The sequence below is a fragment of the Oikopleura dioica genome, chromosome PAR, assembly GCF_907165135.1.
Source record: "Oikopleura dioica chromosome PAR, OKI2018_I68_1.0, whole genome shotgun sequence".
Lineage (NCBI taxonomy): Eukaryota > Metazoa > Chordata > Appendicularia > Copelata > Oikopleuridae > Oikopleura > Oikopleura dioica.
In genome coordinates this window covers 2,481,145-2,496,772 of record NC_137293.1, presented here as the reverse complement: position 1 = coordinate 2,496,772, position 15,628 = coordinate 2,481,145, and the positions used below count along the sequence as shown (strand labels likewise).

Below are 15,628 nucleotides of genomic sequence, written 5' to 3'. Positions count from 1 at the left end.
AATAGAATTATTCGAGGATTATTTCGAGGATTACAAAATGTTCGAGAGTTTTTTATTTGAGGATTTATAGTTACATGTCGTCGGGGCAGAAGCAGTTCGGAAGAAGCTCTTTTGTTTTGATAATTTTCACTTTTTCGTTGAAGTTGTTTGAAAGAATCACTAAAACGAGGATCATTAAATGTATTTTTATGATGAAAAGTACCCGGAAAATCGCCGAATTCGACGAGAAATTGTCTGCAAGCGCCACAGGGAGAAGGCCAGTCGTCTTTTGGACTCGTTGTTGCAATGGCAATAGCTCTAGAATTTGAATATAAGGTTGAAGGTTGGTTTTGTTGAGGGAAAACCTGAATTCGTGCTTTCCAAACTGGGAAATGGCAGAACACATGGCCGAGCGCTCAGCACAGATCGTTAATCTAAAATTTTATTGATGCAATAATCATCATGAAACGAAAGTTATTTGTGATGATTTCCTAGTGAACATAATGGTAAATTACCATTGGTTATTTACCCGTAAGAAGCATTTTCTACATTGACGCCATCGAATTGACCGTGGACTGTGAGAAGGCTGGCGCCAACATGGAACTTGGAGTAGCTACAGTAAGATTTTTCTAGGTTGAGCTTGGCTTTTGCCACCAAATCTTTAAGGACTTTCAGTTGTTTTGGAAATGAAGAAAGCGACAAAAATACAAAAAATCTTTTCGAATTCGGAAAATTCGAGTGTTGAAGAAAAAAAACAACTCCTTCAGTTGAAATGACATTTCCCTTCTGATCCTTGACCTCCGCCTCCTCCAAAATGACCGGCTCGTTATTCAGTCCCATTCTTCTTTTGCTGCTGTCAGGAATCGGGTTTGCTTCTCTGGGAAGGTGCTGATCGCTCGGATCCTGAATCGCGAAGTCGAGGTGATAATCCGAAGCAGTTTGCGCCTTCAAACTATTGGCAAAACTCCCGACTTCCTCGAGTTCAGAAGTTTTATCGACTTCCGACACGCCTCTTGCGATGGGGGCTGCGTCTCAAGATGAAAAATGAAATAGGTAAATCGGCTTAGAAAAAGCGCTGTCTCTTTGAACAAAATGGATAAGAAAAAAAAACAAATAATAAATTTTCATCTCGTCCTTGAACTGGCATCTTATCGAAAAAATAAGTCAACCGGCCTTTACTTTCTAGAAAAATATCAATTTTTATAGAAAAAATCAAAGCTTTCTCGTTTTTATGGCAGCTTATCACCTTGAGAAAATGATGATAATAATAACTCTCTCACAGGGAAATACGTCTCTCTTATCATATATCAATTTCTTCATCAATAGAATTCTCAGCCAAAATGTCAATTTGCGAAATCGGCCTTGGCCAAAGTTTAGAACCCATGCTCCCTCCCCATGTGCTTATGTAAGACTAAAAAAATATAAACAAACAAGCTTTTCCGAGAATTCATGGCAGTGACCTCCATTAAACAAAATGCTCTTGAAATTATTCTGGCACGGTCGTTTTTTGATGCAAATTTAATTTCGAACCGAGTCTGCGGCTTTTAATGTACCATTTTTTTCGGTGCATTCGCAAAATAATAAGGTCATTGACGCTAGTTGAATAACAAAAATTTCAAAGAAAAATGGGAAATATTTTGTGCCCGAGAAAGAGAAAAATGATTGGGAAGGGTGGTGATGATTTTTTATCATCGCACTCGGATAGCTTCGATGATGAGTTTTGCAAGTTGGAAATGGAACAAGAGGATGATGGCGGGTCGGATCGCCTTCAGATTGACACAGTAAAAAATGCTGACTCAGACTGTACTTATCTTCTTCTCTAGCCCGATAGTAGCTTGTCAAATGAGCTTTACGAAGAAGAAATTCGCGCCGAGTTTCAATCCGAATTCGAAGATGATGCGCCAGGTTCCCTCTTTTTGTTGAAAAAAATTTTTTAATGAAGACTAAGGAGATGAAACCACAAGCTCAGAAGGAAGCGAATACGAGAAAAATGACAAAGAATACGAATTAGAAGATATGTACGCGATCGCCATGGAAGAGTCGGATTATATTACATCACGTGACTACGGCATTGGGCCTTATTGATAAACACTGATTTCCTTTTGAAAATAAAAAAGCCTGGTGAAAAAAGCTCGTGATTTTGGTGGACAAAAATGAGAAAATGAAAGTTTTTCGTTTTTTCTTCCCACTTGCTTTGACAGATTTAATAAGCTGGGGCAGCGTTGAAATTGCTCCCGAAGAACAGTCGATGATTGTTTTTTATAAAGCTGTCTTTCTTCTTTTTCAAAAATCGAGAAACGAAGCTGACTGTCTGAGGAAATTTGATGTTCTTCAAGAAACATTGGAGTTTCTGAAGGAAAATAAAAAGGATCAGCAATGGTCGGAAGAAAATCTTTTATTGGGCGAAATTAGACTTGGAAATTTCTCAGCGACATTGGCGGATGAGATCATTATTGGAAAACCGTTTTGTGAAGATGAATTTGAATATTTTGTAAAAAGCGTTGGTCGGTTAAAGATGAGGGAGGCAACAAAGATATTGAACGACTACGCGGTCATTTTCGCGGCAAAGTGCGACGCAAGAGGATTGAAATTTGTTCTTCAAGAAGGTAGTCGACATATAAGAATGAATGATCTAACTTTAGTCGTTCTGATTGAAATAATTTAAGAGATTTAGGGGCAAGTGCCATGAACACGAAATACTCGAATACTCCTCACATTGACATTCCTCTTGCGGTCAAAGTTGCTCATTCCTGTTCTGAAAACCTTTCGCAGCTCCTGGAAATCATTTACGAATTCGGAAATACAAAGGCGCTGCTCCTCAAAGATTCTCATGGCTGCAACGTCTATCACTACTCTTTCGGCCTCTGCGCATTGCAAAACAAGAAGGAAGGGATCAGAAACATGAAGATACGAATACAACTCTTATTTTATATCGCTTTTCAACTTATGGCTGTGGTTGTGGCCATGTTTTTGGCTTGTTTTTTGCTTGGAACGATGTTTTTTGTTTGGAAGAAATTATCGGCGAAGAAGGAACCAAGGGTCTTCAACGCGGATGATGTTATAATTATCGATGAAGAGGTGATTTTCAAATGAAAAAACTAACTTACTTTTGACTTTTAGGTCATCAATGATGGATTGATATTTCATGCAGGTTCAATTTTCGGCGAAAAAGTCCTCGTTAGATCCAATATCAAGGCAAATTCAAAATCTTTTCACCTCATGAATATGTTTTGTTGATGCGATTTTGAATCAAAGAAGCTTTTTAAAAAGTCAAAAATCAACGAAGAAATACAATTCTACCACTCAATTTCAAGCGAGCATATCCTTGAATTCATCGGTATCGTCCAATATTTCAACACTTCATCACTTTGCTTTTACTACGAAAACCTTCAACCTCTTTTCTCGCAAAAATCAATCCCGACCAGGGTTCGAAATCCGCCTAAAACCCCTGTTCACTCTGGAACAGAGTTCGAAATCTCAAAAGAATTGGCGACTGCCACTGCCAAGTGACTGCCAGCCTTTTTAATTGCCACTGGCAGCTGCCAGTTGACTGCCAAAAACTGTCAATTTCGATACTATTTATAAAAATTTTTAAAATCAAACTAAGTTCAAAACAATCTATTTGACAAAGTGGCCATATAAAAGAAACATTATTCGAAAAATAAATGTCTCTTTTGATAGGAAAAATGGAATAAAATAGGTCTCGGGAGCAAAATTTGATCATTTACGTTATTTTTCTTTGCTATTCTAGAAATAAAAACCAATATCTTTCGAAGTGGCAGTCGGTTGGCTGCTGCCAGTAACTGCCAGTCCTTGAGAAATGTCACTCCCACTGCCAAGTGACTGCCAAAATTTTTTCGCAAATTTTTAAAATCAAACTAGATTTCTTCGAAGCTTATGAGCACTATTTAGTCTCAAAAGAGACGTTCAAAGTAGTGAGAGGATAAAAAATCGTCTCTTCCGATAGATCTTAGTAACAAATGTTTTCTCGTCGCATTTTTTCGCAAAAATAAATTCTAGAAATACATTCTAGAAATTCATTCAAAATTGTTGCTTTTTCACAACAATTTTTTGCCTAGTTTTGAATTCGATAATAACAAATCTGCTCTAGAATTCATAAAAATCATCGATGAGAAACAAATTTGGCTCTAGAATTTGTCAAAACAAGTCGAGTGAACAGTGGACAGCGAACAGCTCACCCTGTTCACTCTGAGTAAACAGCAAATTTCGAACCCTTATGCGGACATCACGAAGAACTCATCTTATATCTGATTTTCTGAGGCTCTCTCAAGATTTTCACAGAAAAGGGGTCGAAATCTTTGACTTCAGCGAAGAAAAATGGTTTATAAACGCGTTCGGGGTTTTGAAAATTGGAAGTCTTGAAGATGTAAGGACAACGAAGAAGATTTCTGAGGAGGAGATCAAGAATTGCGCTCAAATGATTATCGATATTTCCAAAGTGGAAGTGAACAGGAAATGGTCGGCAAGCTCAGATCATAGACTTATTCTTCGAGCATGAGAGACCATTTTAAAGTCAACTTTGCACGAACGAGTTAATTCTTAACTCCGCCCCTCTCACAATCTCCATCCTAAACACTCTCGAAAACTATCATCCTTCAAAAATCTCCGACTTTCAGCAAATCATCCATCAAATCATCAGCTCACACAACTTTCGAGAGCGCAATTTTTCATCCTCAACTGTAACTTCCGCTGGTTTTTCTGAAAGTTCTTTTTCCTCTTGCGACTCGCAAAATTAGAATAGATCAAAAGATTTTGACCACGATGGGACTCGAACCCACAACTTCCTGATTCGAAGTCAGACGCCATATCCATTAGGCCACGCGGCCGGTCAACAACAGCGAGAATTCATGCATATATCAATAAAGCGTATTCACATGACCTGGTATCGAGTCTTTTCAGAGTAAAAAGTGAAGAGAGAGCAAAAAAGGCTTTTTGGGGAAAAGCTCCTAGTCATTAGTTATTCGAATTCATAAATTATACAGTAATATTGATACTCCTTCTTTTCTAATGGAAATTTGAAAGCTTTTCAATTAATAATTCCTCCTTGTTCCTGAAGAGTCGGTTCAAATCAATGCCAGTAAAAGAGAAAAAAAATGACCAACGACGTTTCTCTTTCGAACATTTCTGTTTCATTAAACAATACAAGTACCAACGACCCTAACACGACTGTTGCAACTAATACTGCTGCTGATGAATCGACAGACTATTATTTTTCTTCCTCCGACCAGTTCTATCTCTACATTGACTGTGAAATACCCCCTAATTTTTCGGAAATAATTCGAAATACGAGGTAAGAAATTACAAAAAAATATCAATCATTTTGTTTCAGCGAACTCATTTGCAAGCGAAAGCCCCTGAAAATCAGTCTCTTTGCTTTTGGTAAGAATAAGCATTTGTCAATTTTTTCTGAGCAACTCCTTTATTAGATTTGGTCTGCGCAGCGTACTTTCAAGAAAACGAAATCTACCGAGGAGTACCTAAATCGATCACGACAATCTTTCCTCAACTTTTTGAGCTGATGATTAATCCGCTCAAAGCTGTCTGTATCGTCTTTGGTACGATGGTTATCTTTCTCATCATTTCATGTACTTTCGTCAAGGAGCAAAAACGACTTCGACAATGAAGAAAAATAATTACTTTTTTTGAATAAAAAAGACCTAAAACTGAAACTCTTACTTTGCAGAAAACGCCCAGAATTTACGCAAGCATTCAATCTAGACCGTGGAAAAGTAACATCTGCTTTGTAAATTATCATGAGCTTCAATTCAATTCTGAAGGTCAATCTTGACTCGGTAGATTCAAACATAAGAAAGAGATGAAGCTGTCTATTTGTGCTTTTGTAGGGCAAGCTCTAGGAGCCTACGTTCCAGGGCAAAACCCGGTCAACTGTGGGTCGAACTACTTCCGGCCAGGCGCAGAATGGCCTCTTCAGAGTAGGCTTGGCGGAGCCCAGAGTGGAAAGACAGTCAGGAAACCTTTTCGAAAATATATTTTTGGAAGCCATAAAGGAACAGAATATTCAGTAAACTTATGATTTAATAAAATTTAACAGAACGATAAGATGCAAAAATTTTTTGTCGCTTCATCCTCACACGAATCATTTAAATTATGTTTGATAGAAAGCAATAATAAAGTCATTTAAAAAAAGCTTAACAGACTCTGTCAAAATAACTACGGAAAGACTCACTACTACGCGACTCTTTTCAACACCGACACCAATGTCCCCGTTTACTCTGCTGTGAAAATCCGGTAAAATAGTATTGTTGCTCACCAAACCTAATATTTCATAAGTCGAAACAAATATGCATCGACTTATCCTCGGCCAAGTTCAAACTGGCACTACATGTGCAACGGTCTTTGCGGAACAAGCACTCCCTCTTCCACTACATCCTTCTACTCCAACCTCTCCAGCGTCGGAAGCTCTAATTATGGCAACTGCGATCACTGGCAGCCACAGGTTTTTTCTCCTCCTTCTCTCATAATCATTTTGTTACAAAGGACAACGACTACCTCGGAAACAACGCTGCAATCGGAATCGACCGAGGCCATCTAATCCCCAACGCCCTGATGAACCAAAACGAAGACGCAGCCAAATCAACCTTCACCCTCACCAACGTCAGCCCACAATACTCCACTTTCAACCAACAAGCTTGGAATCAGCTGGAATGCATGGTCAGAAAATTTATGGAAGAAGAAATCAACAACGAGGACGTCTGGATCATCGTCGGAACTTATGGAAAAGTTGGAACAATGAATGGAAACGACTCGAGCAAGAATAATGTTGATATTCCTGAATTTTACTGGCACGCGTTCTGTTACACAGGGACTGGTTAAAACTTTAAACTAGAGAATTTACCGAGCAAAGATATCTATAACCATTTTATACGGCTCCAACAACAACTACTCGTGGGTTTACATGCAGAAAAACCAAAGCGACCAGAATCAATCCTCAGGTAAAACAATCCCTATTGAATCCTTTTCTATTGTCAAGGTGACAACTTCATGTCCGCGTCAACTTTCTCCAATACCTATTACGGCGGAGCGGCAATCTTCGACAGCGTCTGTCAAAACCCCTCTCAAGGATATGGTAACTGGAATAAGGTCATCAACGACTGGTCTGGCTACAGATCTCGATGGAATTGCTAGAATTATTTCGAACCAACTGCGCAATAAAAAACTCAATATTTTCGGCCCCAAATTCGTCTTATCAGCAGCAATCGACCTTCACGCTCTAGTTATCCTGGCGACAAATCAGCCGGTTCGATCGCATTCTAGCGCCAAAATCTATGTTTTAAAAGGGCCGCGATTCTTCGTCAGGCCAGATTTACTCTCAGTTGCAGATTCAGTCCACTACCTCAGAGAAAAAATCAGGAAAATGAAGATTTTCAGCCTCTTTTTCACCTTCAGCTTCGCAATGGATGAGTTGCTCATGATGATGATGTTCCAAAACCAGAATCTTGGCTCTTCCCAAGACCAGCAACTCTCCCAATTACTCCCTCTTCTGATGCTCTCTGACGATCTCGGAAGCTCGGAGAATTCCGATCTGCTCATGATGATGCTCATGCAAGAAAATGGCCATGTGAACGACTTCAATGCTATTCTACCTATGCTTCTCTTGGGCGATGATGACTTTTCGGGAGACATTGATTTCAAAAATTTATTTTTGCTTTCGACAATGACTCAGAAAGATTGCAGCGTTTCTACGGCTGGTCAGCTTCATAATCTTTTGCCGCTGTTGATGATGTCTTCCGACTCTAGAAATGATAATTCTACAGGTAAACCCGTCTTTGTTGCTTGAGTAATTTTCAACAATATTTAAGATCCTCTCATGCTCATGATGATGATGCAGACTATGGGTGGCCAGGGAACTGTCGACATGAACATGATTCTTCCCTTTTTGCTCTCTGACGACATGGAAGCGGATAACCTTATGTTGATGGTCCTGATGAGCTCCATGTCTGGCGGTCTTGACTCCCAACAAGGTAAATTCGTCTAAGAAAAAGAGTAAAAAACGACTCTTCTTTGAAGGATTCGACAACAACTTCAATCTCATGCTTCCCCTTCTTTTGGCCGACGACGATTCTGATCTCGATACTGATCTCCTTGTTCTGATGATGGCGATGCAATCTCAAGCTCCTGGAACTGGAATGAACGCCGATATGATCCTCCCAATGCTTTTGATGGATGATGACTCGGACAACCAGAATCTTCTCTTCTTCATGATGATGTTCAACGGACAACAGCGATGCGAACCAACTCCTACTATTTTTGGATGAAGAATAACTTGATGAAACCTAAAATGAAACTTTTTCACCACTGAATTCTGCATCAGTATTTATGTCAAAATCTTCTCGTTTATTTTTAAACTTATGAATAAAAACAAATGAAAAAATCAAAAGGTCACGAATTTTGCGTAAAAGAATGAATCTCTTCATTCAAATCTGGAACTCAAGCAAATCGGAAGCTCGGATAAAAGTCTCTATTTGATCTGAAACAATGGTCTCCAAAATCGAACTGAATGAAGTTGAGCTACCTTGTCTCGATAATCTGAATATCGAGAAAAAATGAAGAAGCTTTGGTTTTTTACGTTTTTCAGCTTTGCTTCTGGGCAGGAGAGAAATTTCCAAAAGGACTTGATACAAGCACTTATAGAAGAGCATGAGGGTCCGTATGAGATTCAGAGATTGAGGAGAGCAACGACTATTCAACAGATAAATGCTGCTGCTGTTGCTCTTACACGGTTTTCGCTAAAAATAAGGGAGTTATTGATTATCAAATTAAGGAGCATTCAACTTACTTACGACACAATTGAGTTTGTGTCAGAAGTTCAAAATCGCTCTGAAAACTACTGGACTTACGTTACAACCGATCTGGCAAAGATTCAGAACTGGGATGAGCTGATTGCTATGGAATTTATCGATCAAACATCTTCGCTTATGAGATTCTTTGTTGATTTCATCGACGAGTTTGTCTTCGAAATCGACGATATCATCGATGATCTTTGCAACTTTTATAATGACGTATTGCTGAAAAATCTCGACAAAGAAATATTTTCTGTTTTAGTTTTACTGGTTTGAAGATTTTACTGGCTTTGACATTTGCGGCAATAACTTTGAGTCCGCCAAGAACTTCATCGACATCTTGGACAACATCGTCGAGTTCATCGAGCTTCACTACCAGCTGATTGAAATGTTCTTTGACCTGTACGTCAACAGATCAAACATCTGAATCATCATTTCGGATTTTTTATTTGAATAAACTGTTTGCTGAATAGTTTTATTCCCAAATCGTCTTTTCAAGCCGTATTTCGAGTTCAAAATGCATTTTTTCATTTTTATCTGGGCATTTGTTTTTGCACAAGAGCAACTTTATGATTTTCGAGAGTGTTTTCAAGAGAAGATAGCGATCAACATCTTTGCGGAAATTCCGGAAAATGAAGCAAATGCAACGCGCTTATATGAGTTTTTTGAAGAGCTCGAACGAATCAGAAATAATTATGATGATTCTCAGCCAATCAGATTCACAATTTTCGAGAATATGAACAAAAAAGGCGTCGCAATAACGAAGAAAAGCTCTAAATGGGATTCTTCTTATGGCGAAGAAAAACTTTTCAGCAACGGAAAAATAAATCTCAAAGAATCTGAAGTCGCCAACGAAGATCTGACAGAATTTGATTGTAGTGAGCAAATTTGGGAAGAAATGAGATGGTTTGAACGGGTGACGGCGGATTCCATTCTTTTTAAAGAATCATTCTTTTTCTCAATATTCTAGAGAAAATTAGGTAAAAATAGGTTTTTCGGATATATAAAAATTCTTGGATATCAAACTCTCTGGAGTTTCCCTGATAACTGGCGCGAAGCGCACACTCGCTCCTGAGTTATTTGCATTAACAGAATTTTGTTTCTGAACTTTTGACTGTCTTTTATGCGTTGTTTCAGGTATTCTTAAAAAAGAATGATTCTTTGCGAAAAAGAACCATTCTTTGAAAAAAGAATCATTCTTCACAAAGAATGGAACCCGCCGTCTACCGTTTGAACAATCACAACTGAAAGAAAGTTCTTTCTATAAGTTCTATGTGATCGTTATGATCCGACCAAGCGGTAATTTCTTCATGACTGCGATAGAAAATGATGATTTTCTCGTTAAATTTGCCGAACGGATAAGAAGCGAAAATATCGAAGTTATTCCTATTGGGTAAGTTTTCTTTTAATTTCTTGCAAGAGACCTATTCTTCAGGCTTTTCGATGCTGATGAAGAGGAGATTGAGATGCTTTCACCTGAAAATGAGTTCAACAAAAACCGAATGAAAGACGACATAGAAGTGCTTCTTCGACCTGATAAACTGTACGAAGAAATGTGCGAGAGTATTCAGCGAAAAGACCAACTTTTGCGGGACAAACTTGAGCTTATTTCATCCCTAATCGGAAAAACTAAGTCTGAATAAATTGTCAGGAAAACTCATAATTACATATTCACAATCAGATGCCTTGATCTTTGCCTTGGTACAAGCCAAGTTTGTCTGAACGTGAAACAGTCGATGGAACAAGCCTTCTTAATTGTTTATTTTTGGAAATCTTAAAAGTTGTTAGCTACAAGCAAAACTCGTGTCAGTATTAAAGCATTAGGCGAATCGCAACATCATGAAAAATGCATATTTCACTGGCAAGTCTTAATAAGGAAGGGGAAATAGATGATCATAGAATTTTTCCGTCAATTGCATTCAGCAGCCTTTATAGCATTTATGATGTTTCGTCGATACACTTTCAGGTCCGGTTGAAGAAACTTTTTTGATAAAAACAAGTTGCAAGCAGATCTTTAGCCTTGACCAAGTGTATGAAAGCGACACTTCATAAGTTGACAAAAAATCACGAAGGACACCTCCATCCTTTTATGGAAAGCGCGAGAAGATGCGAAAACCTTGTTCACTTTTTTGTAAATATGAAATTGAACAGTAAGTCTTTTTTTATTCTACGAATAGAGAAGATTCTCTTTTCAGATCAAGTCCATGAAACCGACTACTGAATAAACCTAAAACTCGAACGATAACAGACAGTATCCCTTTAAATTTCTGTGAATAAAAAATAAGATTATCTTACAAACATCCACAATCGCTTAATAATCTATTAAATGATTTTGTTAGAGAAGCGTATCCCAAACGACAATGGGCGATTCAATGCACGGATGTTAAAAGAATTGAGAAAACAGAACTCTTTATTTGAGCTCGGAGAAATTTAGCGTAAAATTCGTTCGAGGAGTTGAAAATGAAGTTTTTGATTTATCTATTTTCACTTATTTTGGCCGAAGATTTGTACGACTTTCGAGCATGCTTTCAAGAGAAAATGAAGATCCGGATCGTTCTTTCGTTGGAAGAGCCTTGGGAACCTGGCAAATCACAGCCACAATGGGAGAGAATTTTTCGATTTCTTGAAGACTTCGAACTTATCCGAAACAACTATGATATGATGCAGCAAATTGAATTCGTTTTCATAGATCTAAGTGTGTTTTATGATTCCAATCAACGTCGGACACATCTTCTGTCATCTGCATCAACCAGTGCCTCGGAGGAGAAAAAAATATTTGAAAATGGCTTTCCTAACTTTGTTTTCGAAAAGAAATGGGTTCATGAGCTTGACAGCATTCCATTTCAATCACATCCCTCTCAAAGAGATGAGAGTTTTCATCACTTTTTTGTCTCGATTCTTGATGAAGGTGCAAGGAGAAAATTTCAAGATGACAAGAAGAGATTTCAAGATAGGTATGACGAGCTCGGATATTTTGGGAGTCGTCATGCTCAACAATTGAATCAAAATATAGATCCTTTCTTGGGCGTTGAACTTATTCCCATCAGGTACATGTTATTCATGATTTTACCCATTACATTTCAAGGCTTAACAATGCGCATTTCTATGAAATTGATGATTTCGCAACAAAAACTGGCATTTTGTTCAATGAAAACCGAGACAAGGATGATGAAAAGATGCTTGCTCGACCAGATAAACTTTATAAAGAAATGTGCGAACATATTCAACGAAACAAACAGCCAGCTGAAGAGCCACTACTAATAGTAGATTATGTAAACTATGAAGATTGGTCCTCGCCCGTTGACTCTTCCCTAGAAAATTTTTTATCTTCCCAAGGTTCAACCAACTAGTTAGTTAAACTGTGCAATCAAATATTGGAAATAAAACAAAGGGATGATTTTAACACTTCTCGTATGTCATTTATATTTCATAAGCGCCACGCTCTAGAATTTTCGGCTGAATAACCCTGGATCGCGAAGTCATGAATTTTTGATTCTCCGAAAATGGGTAGTAAATTAGGCGCAGCTCTCTCGGAAAATTGCGGAAACGTGGCTGTTAGAAGCTCGCTTCTTGTAATTGACTGAAATTGTCAAATTGTTATCTAATAAGCGAAGATATAAGCGCACTTTTAAACTAAACGATTCTTTGGCATCCGTTCGTTTGTTGAAAGAGATCGCGGAAATAGAGAGAAATGAAATTGTCTGGAAGTTTTATCTTATCTGCCATTAGTGGAACAGCAAATGCTCAAATTGGGTCGGATCCGTTTATGTGTAAGTTATTACTTAACTGATTGAACAAAAATAAGGTTTTTAAAATTTGTCTTGTTAAGAAAATAAGGGTGTCAATATCTTATTCATGCCAAAAAAGATCGGCAATCAAAGGGTTACTTTTTGACTCAAATCTTCTTCATGATTAAATTCTAGTGTCGATGATGCTCGGCGACAACTCCAACATCAATCCCTTCATGATGTCCCTCCTGTCCGACAACAAGAACAAAATGGACCCAATGACGCTGATGATGCTCTCAAACCCTAGCCAGACAAAGAACATGTCTCCAATGCTGCCACTCTTTCTCTCCGGTAACACAGCTAAAGATCCGCTTATGACAATGCTGCTAATGGCGCAACAGGCTAACCCAGAAATTAACAAAAGTGAAAGCACGATTAATCTGATGCAAATGTTGCAAATGATGAGTAACAGTTGCGACTTTGGCAAGGTTTCACTAACACAACTAACAGACGAAATATTTACTACAAAAAAATAAGCTTATAAGCATGTTGAAAAACCTCTTAAAAAGTGGCCTGGAATGTCGCTGCAATCACAAGCCTCGTGACCTTCTCATGATGCAGTCTCTCATCCGCGCCATGGAGAACCGAGGCGAGCCAGTTGATCTCTCGCCTTTTATGTTCATGATGTGGGACCCGGTTCCTGGCTGCATAGGGACACTACCCGATGGCGATGAATGCATTTGTGGAACAGGAGGAGTGGAAAATATGGTCGGAGCGAATGGCCAAAAAAGGCACGAAAAACTAATCTTTACTAAAATTAACGCATGATTGATAGAGATAACACGCTTGCAAAGCTCTTTCCTTATCTGATCATTTCTGGAACGAGCTCTGACACTCTACCTGACATGGGACTCATTGCTGACGCTATTATAGACCCGAAGGGCGAAGCTGCTGGTGGATTTTTCTCGGAAATGGCGATGAAACAAGTCCTTGGAGATGAGCTCGGAGAAATTTACTCGCTGGATAATGGGGATTTCCGGGCAGATAAACTCAATGAATTTGTTCTCGCTGGAATGGGTAAGTTTATGAAATCGCTTAAGCTTAGTATATGATGCTTCATGTTTTTTTGAATTATCATATTATTTAATCAGTAAAAAACAATAAAAATCGTTAAAAAAGGTTCTTTATGGTCTCTCAAATGCTTTTCTAGGTCTTCCTGATGGACTGATTCCTCTCCTTCTTTCTCAACCGGAAGATCTCACTGCCCCTGATCGAATTCAATTGTTCAGCTGGCTGAACCGTGGTCGTCGATTGACTCCTAGTATGATCTCCCTCATTATGGGTACTACCGATGCCAGGTTCGACTCACCCTTGATTACACTATTTTCAAGTTTATTTTAGCAATGTCGATTTACAACAACTCTACATTGAGTCGATCGTAGACAACAGCAAAGTTGATCAACTGACAGCCAAGATGATTGAGTACGTTTTCGAAGGTGGGAGAAAGGAAGATCTAATGGACTTGATGTTCCAGTCTCGAAATGGTTTCATTACCGAGGATTCCTTCGAGCCCGATATAAGCATTCTCCCGAAGGGGATCTATCCGGGCCAGAAGCTTTACTACGCGCACTTGGAAACAATTGGATACGGTAAAACTCGATGAAAAGTACTTTTTATAAATCTTTTTCAAGATACGTGTTTATTGGTGGATCCAGTGAATAGATACCCTTGCGGAATGCAATTCGGAAGCGATATTACTCCAGAACAGTGTGCTTCAATCCCTTATTGCTGCTTCAATCCGATTGATGAGACTAGACTTGTGGAAGATGAAGAAGTTCAAGAGCTTCTTGGAGATCCCAATAGTAAGTAAATACTCTGTGAATCAAACTCAACATGAATTTCAGAGGGAGTTGATGACATTCCTCTGTGCTACTACAATACCTTCTTCATTTACTACAACCAATACAGTCTCGAAGTCCAACCCTTTGGCAATTTCCCAAAGCCAGTTGACTGCCCAAAATTGTTCCGCTTCGGTTTCAATCTTGAGCCCGACATTTGGGAGTATTTCCAGCTCACGCAAAAGACATCCGTTTTGGCAAACGATCGAATTTCTTGCGGCTTTCCTGGCATCACCAAAGTATTAGTTTTCTCCGAAAACCCGTTCATAAAAATATGATTTAGTTTCATTGCGTGGCTATCAGAGGCTGCTGCTATGAAGAGGCAGATATTGATGTAAAATGCTATCTGCCACTTTCGAGAGCTGAGGAAGCGACGAGAATCGGAGATATGGACGGATCAACTGTTGAAACGGACTATCAAGATATGCTTGGGCCGATTCGGGCGTTTGCGGGAGATTGAATACGGGTTGAAATTATGCTCTAACGTCTGGTTATCGGAGAACATCGATGTTATATGTAGTAATACTTCTTCATCAAAAAAAGGTCTTTTAAATATGTTTACAAAATATTTTTTTTGCGCTTATGGTTCTTATAATTTTCAACCTATCAAAAGCAATGACAATCCTTACCGAATAAAGGATTTTTACGAGTCCCGCCTTAGCTGCAATCTTCGCGTTGACAGCTTACTGTATGCAACTGCTCAGCGAAGAAGCCCTCTCGAGGAGCCAAACAGGTATTTAAATCATATCATTTAGTTCTTCAATCATATTTTTAGGGAAGAATGTCTTTCAATGGGATGCTGCTGGGAAGAAGATCAATCAGTTCTTGATGAATACCCTTTCATTTCTCGATGCTACAGGACGGAAAGATTTGGACGCGAGTCGCCGAAGCCAGCACTTGACGTTTTGAAGGCTAGAAGCGCTAGTTTTGATGATTACTGAGTTTTATCGATATTTTCTGTAAATAAATCATTTGCATTCTTTTTTAAATCAAAAGACCTCAGATCTCTCAAATCGACATCTTCAAAAATGACGAGTTTCAGAAAACATAAGCTCATTTTTGCCATATTTATGGTGCAATAAATCTAAGTTTGTTTACAAAAAGATTAAAAGGGCGTTGATAGTGTTTGAGAAAAGAAGAAAAAAAATCAGTACAATGAGTAAGTAGTCGCCCTGGCAACTGGTTGTTCGCACTTTCGCAG

The 15,628-nt window shown here is 38.6% G+C and overlaps 7 protein-coding genes and 1 non-coding gene across 8 annotated transcripts; 6 read left to right on the top strand and 2 right to left on the bottom strand.

Moving 5' to 3' along the window:
• Positions 1-24: 24 nt before the first annotated feature.
• Positions 25-1,030, bottom strand: LOC145704071 (putative cytidine deaminase). Its single transcript, XM_081781503.1, has 5 exons — positions 747-1,030; positions 509-653; positions 345-413; positions 203-297; positions 25-159 (listed from the first exon to the last, which is right to left on the bottom strand). The coding sequence occupies exons 1-5, from the start codon at positions 817-819 to the stop codon at positions 71-73; spliced, it is 471 nt and encodes a 156-aa protein (XP_081637629.1). The 5' UTR covers positions 820-1,030; the 3' UTR covers positions 25-70.
• A 1,198-nt stretch (positions 1,031-2,228) lies between these two features.
• Positions 2,229-3,489, top strand: LOC145701185 (uncharacterized). Its single transcript, XM_081778412.1, has 4 exons — positions 2,229-2,585; positions 2,654-3,057; positions 3,100-3,174; positions 3,250-3,489. Exons 1-4 carry the CDS (start codon positions 2,495-2,497, stop codon positions 3,487-3,489), a joined length of 810 nt encoding a protein of 269 aa, XP_081634538.1. The 5' UTR covers positions 2,229-2,494.
• A 1,264-nt stretch (positions 3,490-4,753) lies between these two features.
• TRNAR-UCG (transfer RNA arginine (anticodon UCG)) lies at positions 4,754-4,826 on the bottom strand. Its single transcript has one exon. It is a non-coding gene; the product is annotated as a tRNA-Arg (tRNA).
• Positions 4,827-5,093: 267 nt separating this feature from the next.
• LOC145701184 (uncharacterized) lies at positions 5,094-7,186 on the top strand. Its single transcript, XM_081778411.1, has 9 exons — positions 5,094-5,290; positions 5,330-5,379; positions 5,427-5,555; positions 5,844-5,965; positions 6,149-6,249; positions 6,292-6,457; positions 6,499-6,812; positions 6,877-6,953; positions 6,992-7,186. The coding sequence occupies exons 1-9, from the start codon at positions 5,094-5,096 to the stop codon at positions 7,144-7,146; spliced, it is 1,311 nt and encodes a 436-aa protein (XP_081634537.1). The 3' UTR covers positions 7,147-7,186.
• Positions 7,187-7,329: 143 nt separating this feature from the next.
• LOC145703054 (uncharacterized) lies at positions 7,330-8,365 on the top strand. Its single transcript, XM_081780366.1, has 3 exons — positions 7,330-7,775; positions 7,821-7,982; positions 8,029-8,365. The coding sequence occupies exons 1-3, from the start codon at positions 7,376-7,378 to the stop codon at positions 8,274-8,276; spliced, it is 810 nt and encodes a 269-aa protein (XP_081636492.1). The 5' UTR covers positions 7,330-7,375; the 3' UTR covers positions 8,277-8,365.
• Positions 8,366-8,543: 178 nt separating this feature from the next.
• Positions 8,544-9,279, top strand: LOC145704109 (uncharacterized). Its single transcript, XM_081781546.1, has 3 exons — positions 8,544-8,740; positions 8,783-9,020; positions 9,064-9,279. The coding sequence occupies exons 1-3, from the start codon at positions 8,565-8,567 to the stop codon at positions 9,226-9,228; spliced, it is 579 nt and encodes a 192-aa protein (XP_081637672.1). The 5' UTR covers positions 8,544-8,564; the 3' UTR covers positions 9,229-9,279.
• A 435-nt stretch (positions 9,280-9,714) lies between these two features.
• LOC145704328 (uncharacterized) lies at positions 9,715-10,481 on the top strand. The gene is made up of 2 exons (XM_081781778.1): positions 9,715-10,194; positions 10,237-10,481. Exons 1-2 carry the CDS (start codon positions 10,085-10,087, stop codon positions 10,442-10,444), a joined length of 318 nt encoding a protein of 105 aa, XP_081637904.1. The 5' UTR covers positions 9,715-10,084; the 3' UTR covers positions 10,445-10,481.
• Positions 10,482-12,431: 1,950 nt separating this feature from the next.
• LOC145701183 (uncharacterized) lies at positions 12,432-15,398 on the top strand. Its single transcript, XM_081778409.1, has 10 exons — positions 12,432-12,571; positions 12,725-12,880; positions 13,463-13,606; positions 13,740-13,887; positions 13,931-14,178; positions 14,221-14,391; positions 14,434-14,666; positions 14,711-14,886; positions 15,041-15,160; positions 15,203-15,398. Exons 1-10 carry the CDS (start codon positions 12,493-12,495, stop codon positions 15,366-15,368), a joined length of 1,641 nt encoding a protein of 546 aa, XP_081634535.1. The 5' UTR covers positions 12,432-12,492; the 3' UTR covers positions 15,369-15,398.
• Positions 15,399-15,628: the final 230 nt, after the last annotated feature.

What these genes read in the sequence shown, in the direction of transcription:
- LOC145704071 (XM_081781503.1), bottom strand. Translation starts at nt 819, where the DNA reads ATGGGACTGAATAACGAGCCGGTCATTTTGGAGGAGGCGGAGGTCAAG. An exon ending in GAAGGGAAATGTCATTTCAA is followed by an intron (nt 654 to 746) that starts CTGAAGGAGTTG and finishes TTCCAAAACAAC; the next exon opens with TGAAAGTCCTTAAAGATTTG. An exon ending in GTAGAAAATGCTTCTTACGG is followed by an intron (nt 414 to 508) that starts GTAAATAACCAA and finishes ATAAAATTTTAG; the next exon opens with ATTAACGATCTGTGCTGAGC.
- LOC145701185 (XM_081778412.1), top strand. Translation starts at nt 2,495, where the DNA reads ATGAGGGAGGCAACAAAGATATTGAACGACTACGCGGTCATTTTCGCG. An exon ending in TTATAATTATCGATGAAGAG is followed by an intron (nt 3,058 to 3,099) that starts GTGATTTTCAAA and finishes TTTGACTTTTAG; the next exon opens with GTCATCAATGATGGATTGAT. An exon ending in TCGTTAGATCCAATATCAAG is followed by an intron (nt 3,175 to 3,249) that starts GCAAATTCAAAA and finishes CTTTTTAAAAAG; the next exon opens with TCAAAAATCAACGAAGAAAT.
- LOC145701184 (XM_081778411.1), top strand. Translation starts at nt 5,094, where the DNA reads ATGACCAACGACGTTTCTCTTTCGAACATTTCTGTTTCATTAAACAAT. An exon ending in AGCTGTCTGTATCGTCTTTG is followed by an intron (nt 5,556 to 5,843) that starts GTACGATGGTTA and finishes GTGCTTTTGTAG; the next exon opens with GGCAAGCTCTAGGAGCCTAC. An exon ending in GAGCCCAGAGTGGAAAGACA is followed by an intron (nt 5,966 to 6,148) that starts GTCAGGAAACCT and finishes ATTTAAAAAAAG; the next exon opens with CTTAACAGACTCTGTCAAAA.
- LOC145703054 (XM_081780366.1), top strand. Translation starts at nt 7,376, where the DNA reads ATGAAGATTTTCAGCCTCTTTTTCACCTTCAGCTTCGCAATGGATGAG. An exon ending in TAGAAATGATAATTCTACAG is followed by an intron (nt 7,776 to 7,820) that starts GTAAACCCGTCT and finishes ACAATATTTAAG; the next exon opens with ATCCTCTCATGCTCATGATG. An exon ending in CGGTCTTGACTCCCAACAAG is followed by an intron (nt 7,983 to 8,028) that starts GTAAATTCGTCT and finishes TCTTCTTTGAAG; the next exon opens with GATTCGACAACAACTTCAAT.
- LOC145704109 (XM_081781546.1), top strand. Translation starts at nt 8,565, where the DNA reads ATGAAGAAGCTTTGGTTTTTTACGTTTTTCAGCTTTGCTTCTGGGCAG. An exon ending in GCTGCTGTTGCTCTTACACG is followed by an intron (nt 8,741 to 8,782) that starts GTTTTCGCTAAA and finishes TATCAAATTAAG; the next exon opens with GAGCATTCAACTTACTTACG. An exon ending in TTTGCAACTTTTATAATGAC is followed by an intron (nt 9,021 to 9,063) that starts GTATTGCTGAAA and finishes TTTCTGTTTTAG; the next exon opens with TTTTACTGGTTTGAAGATTT.
- LOC145704328 (XM_081781778.1), top strand. Translation starts at nt 10,085, where the DNA reads ATGATCCGACCAAGCGGTAATTTCTTCATGACTGCGATAGAAAATGAT. An exon ending in ATCGAAGTTATTCCTATTGG is followed by an intron (nt 10,195 to 10,236) that starts GTAAGTTTTCTT and finishes CCTATTCTTCAG; the next exon opens with GCTTTTCGATGCTGATGAAG.
- LOC145701183 (XM_081778409.1), top strand. Translation starts at nt 12,493, where the DNA reads ATGAAATTGTCTGGAAGTTTTATCTTATCTGCCATTAGTGGAACAGCA. An exon ending in TGGGTCGGATCCGTTTATGT is followed by an intron (nt 12,572 to 12,724) that starts GTAAGTTATTAC and finishes ATTAAATTCTAG; the next exon opens with TGTCGATGATGCTCGGCGAC. An exon ending in ATTTGTTCTCGCTGGAATGG is followed by an intron (nt 13,607 to 13,739) that starts GTAAGTTTATGA and finishes ATGCTTTTCTAG; the next exon opens with GTCTTCCTGATGGACTGATT.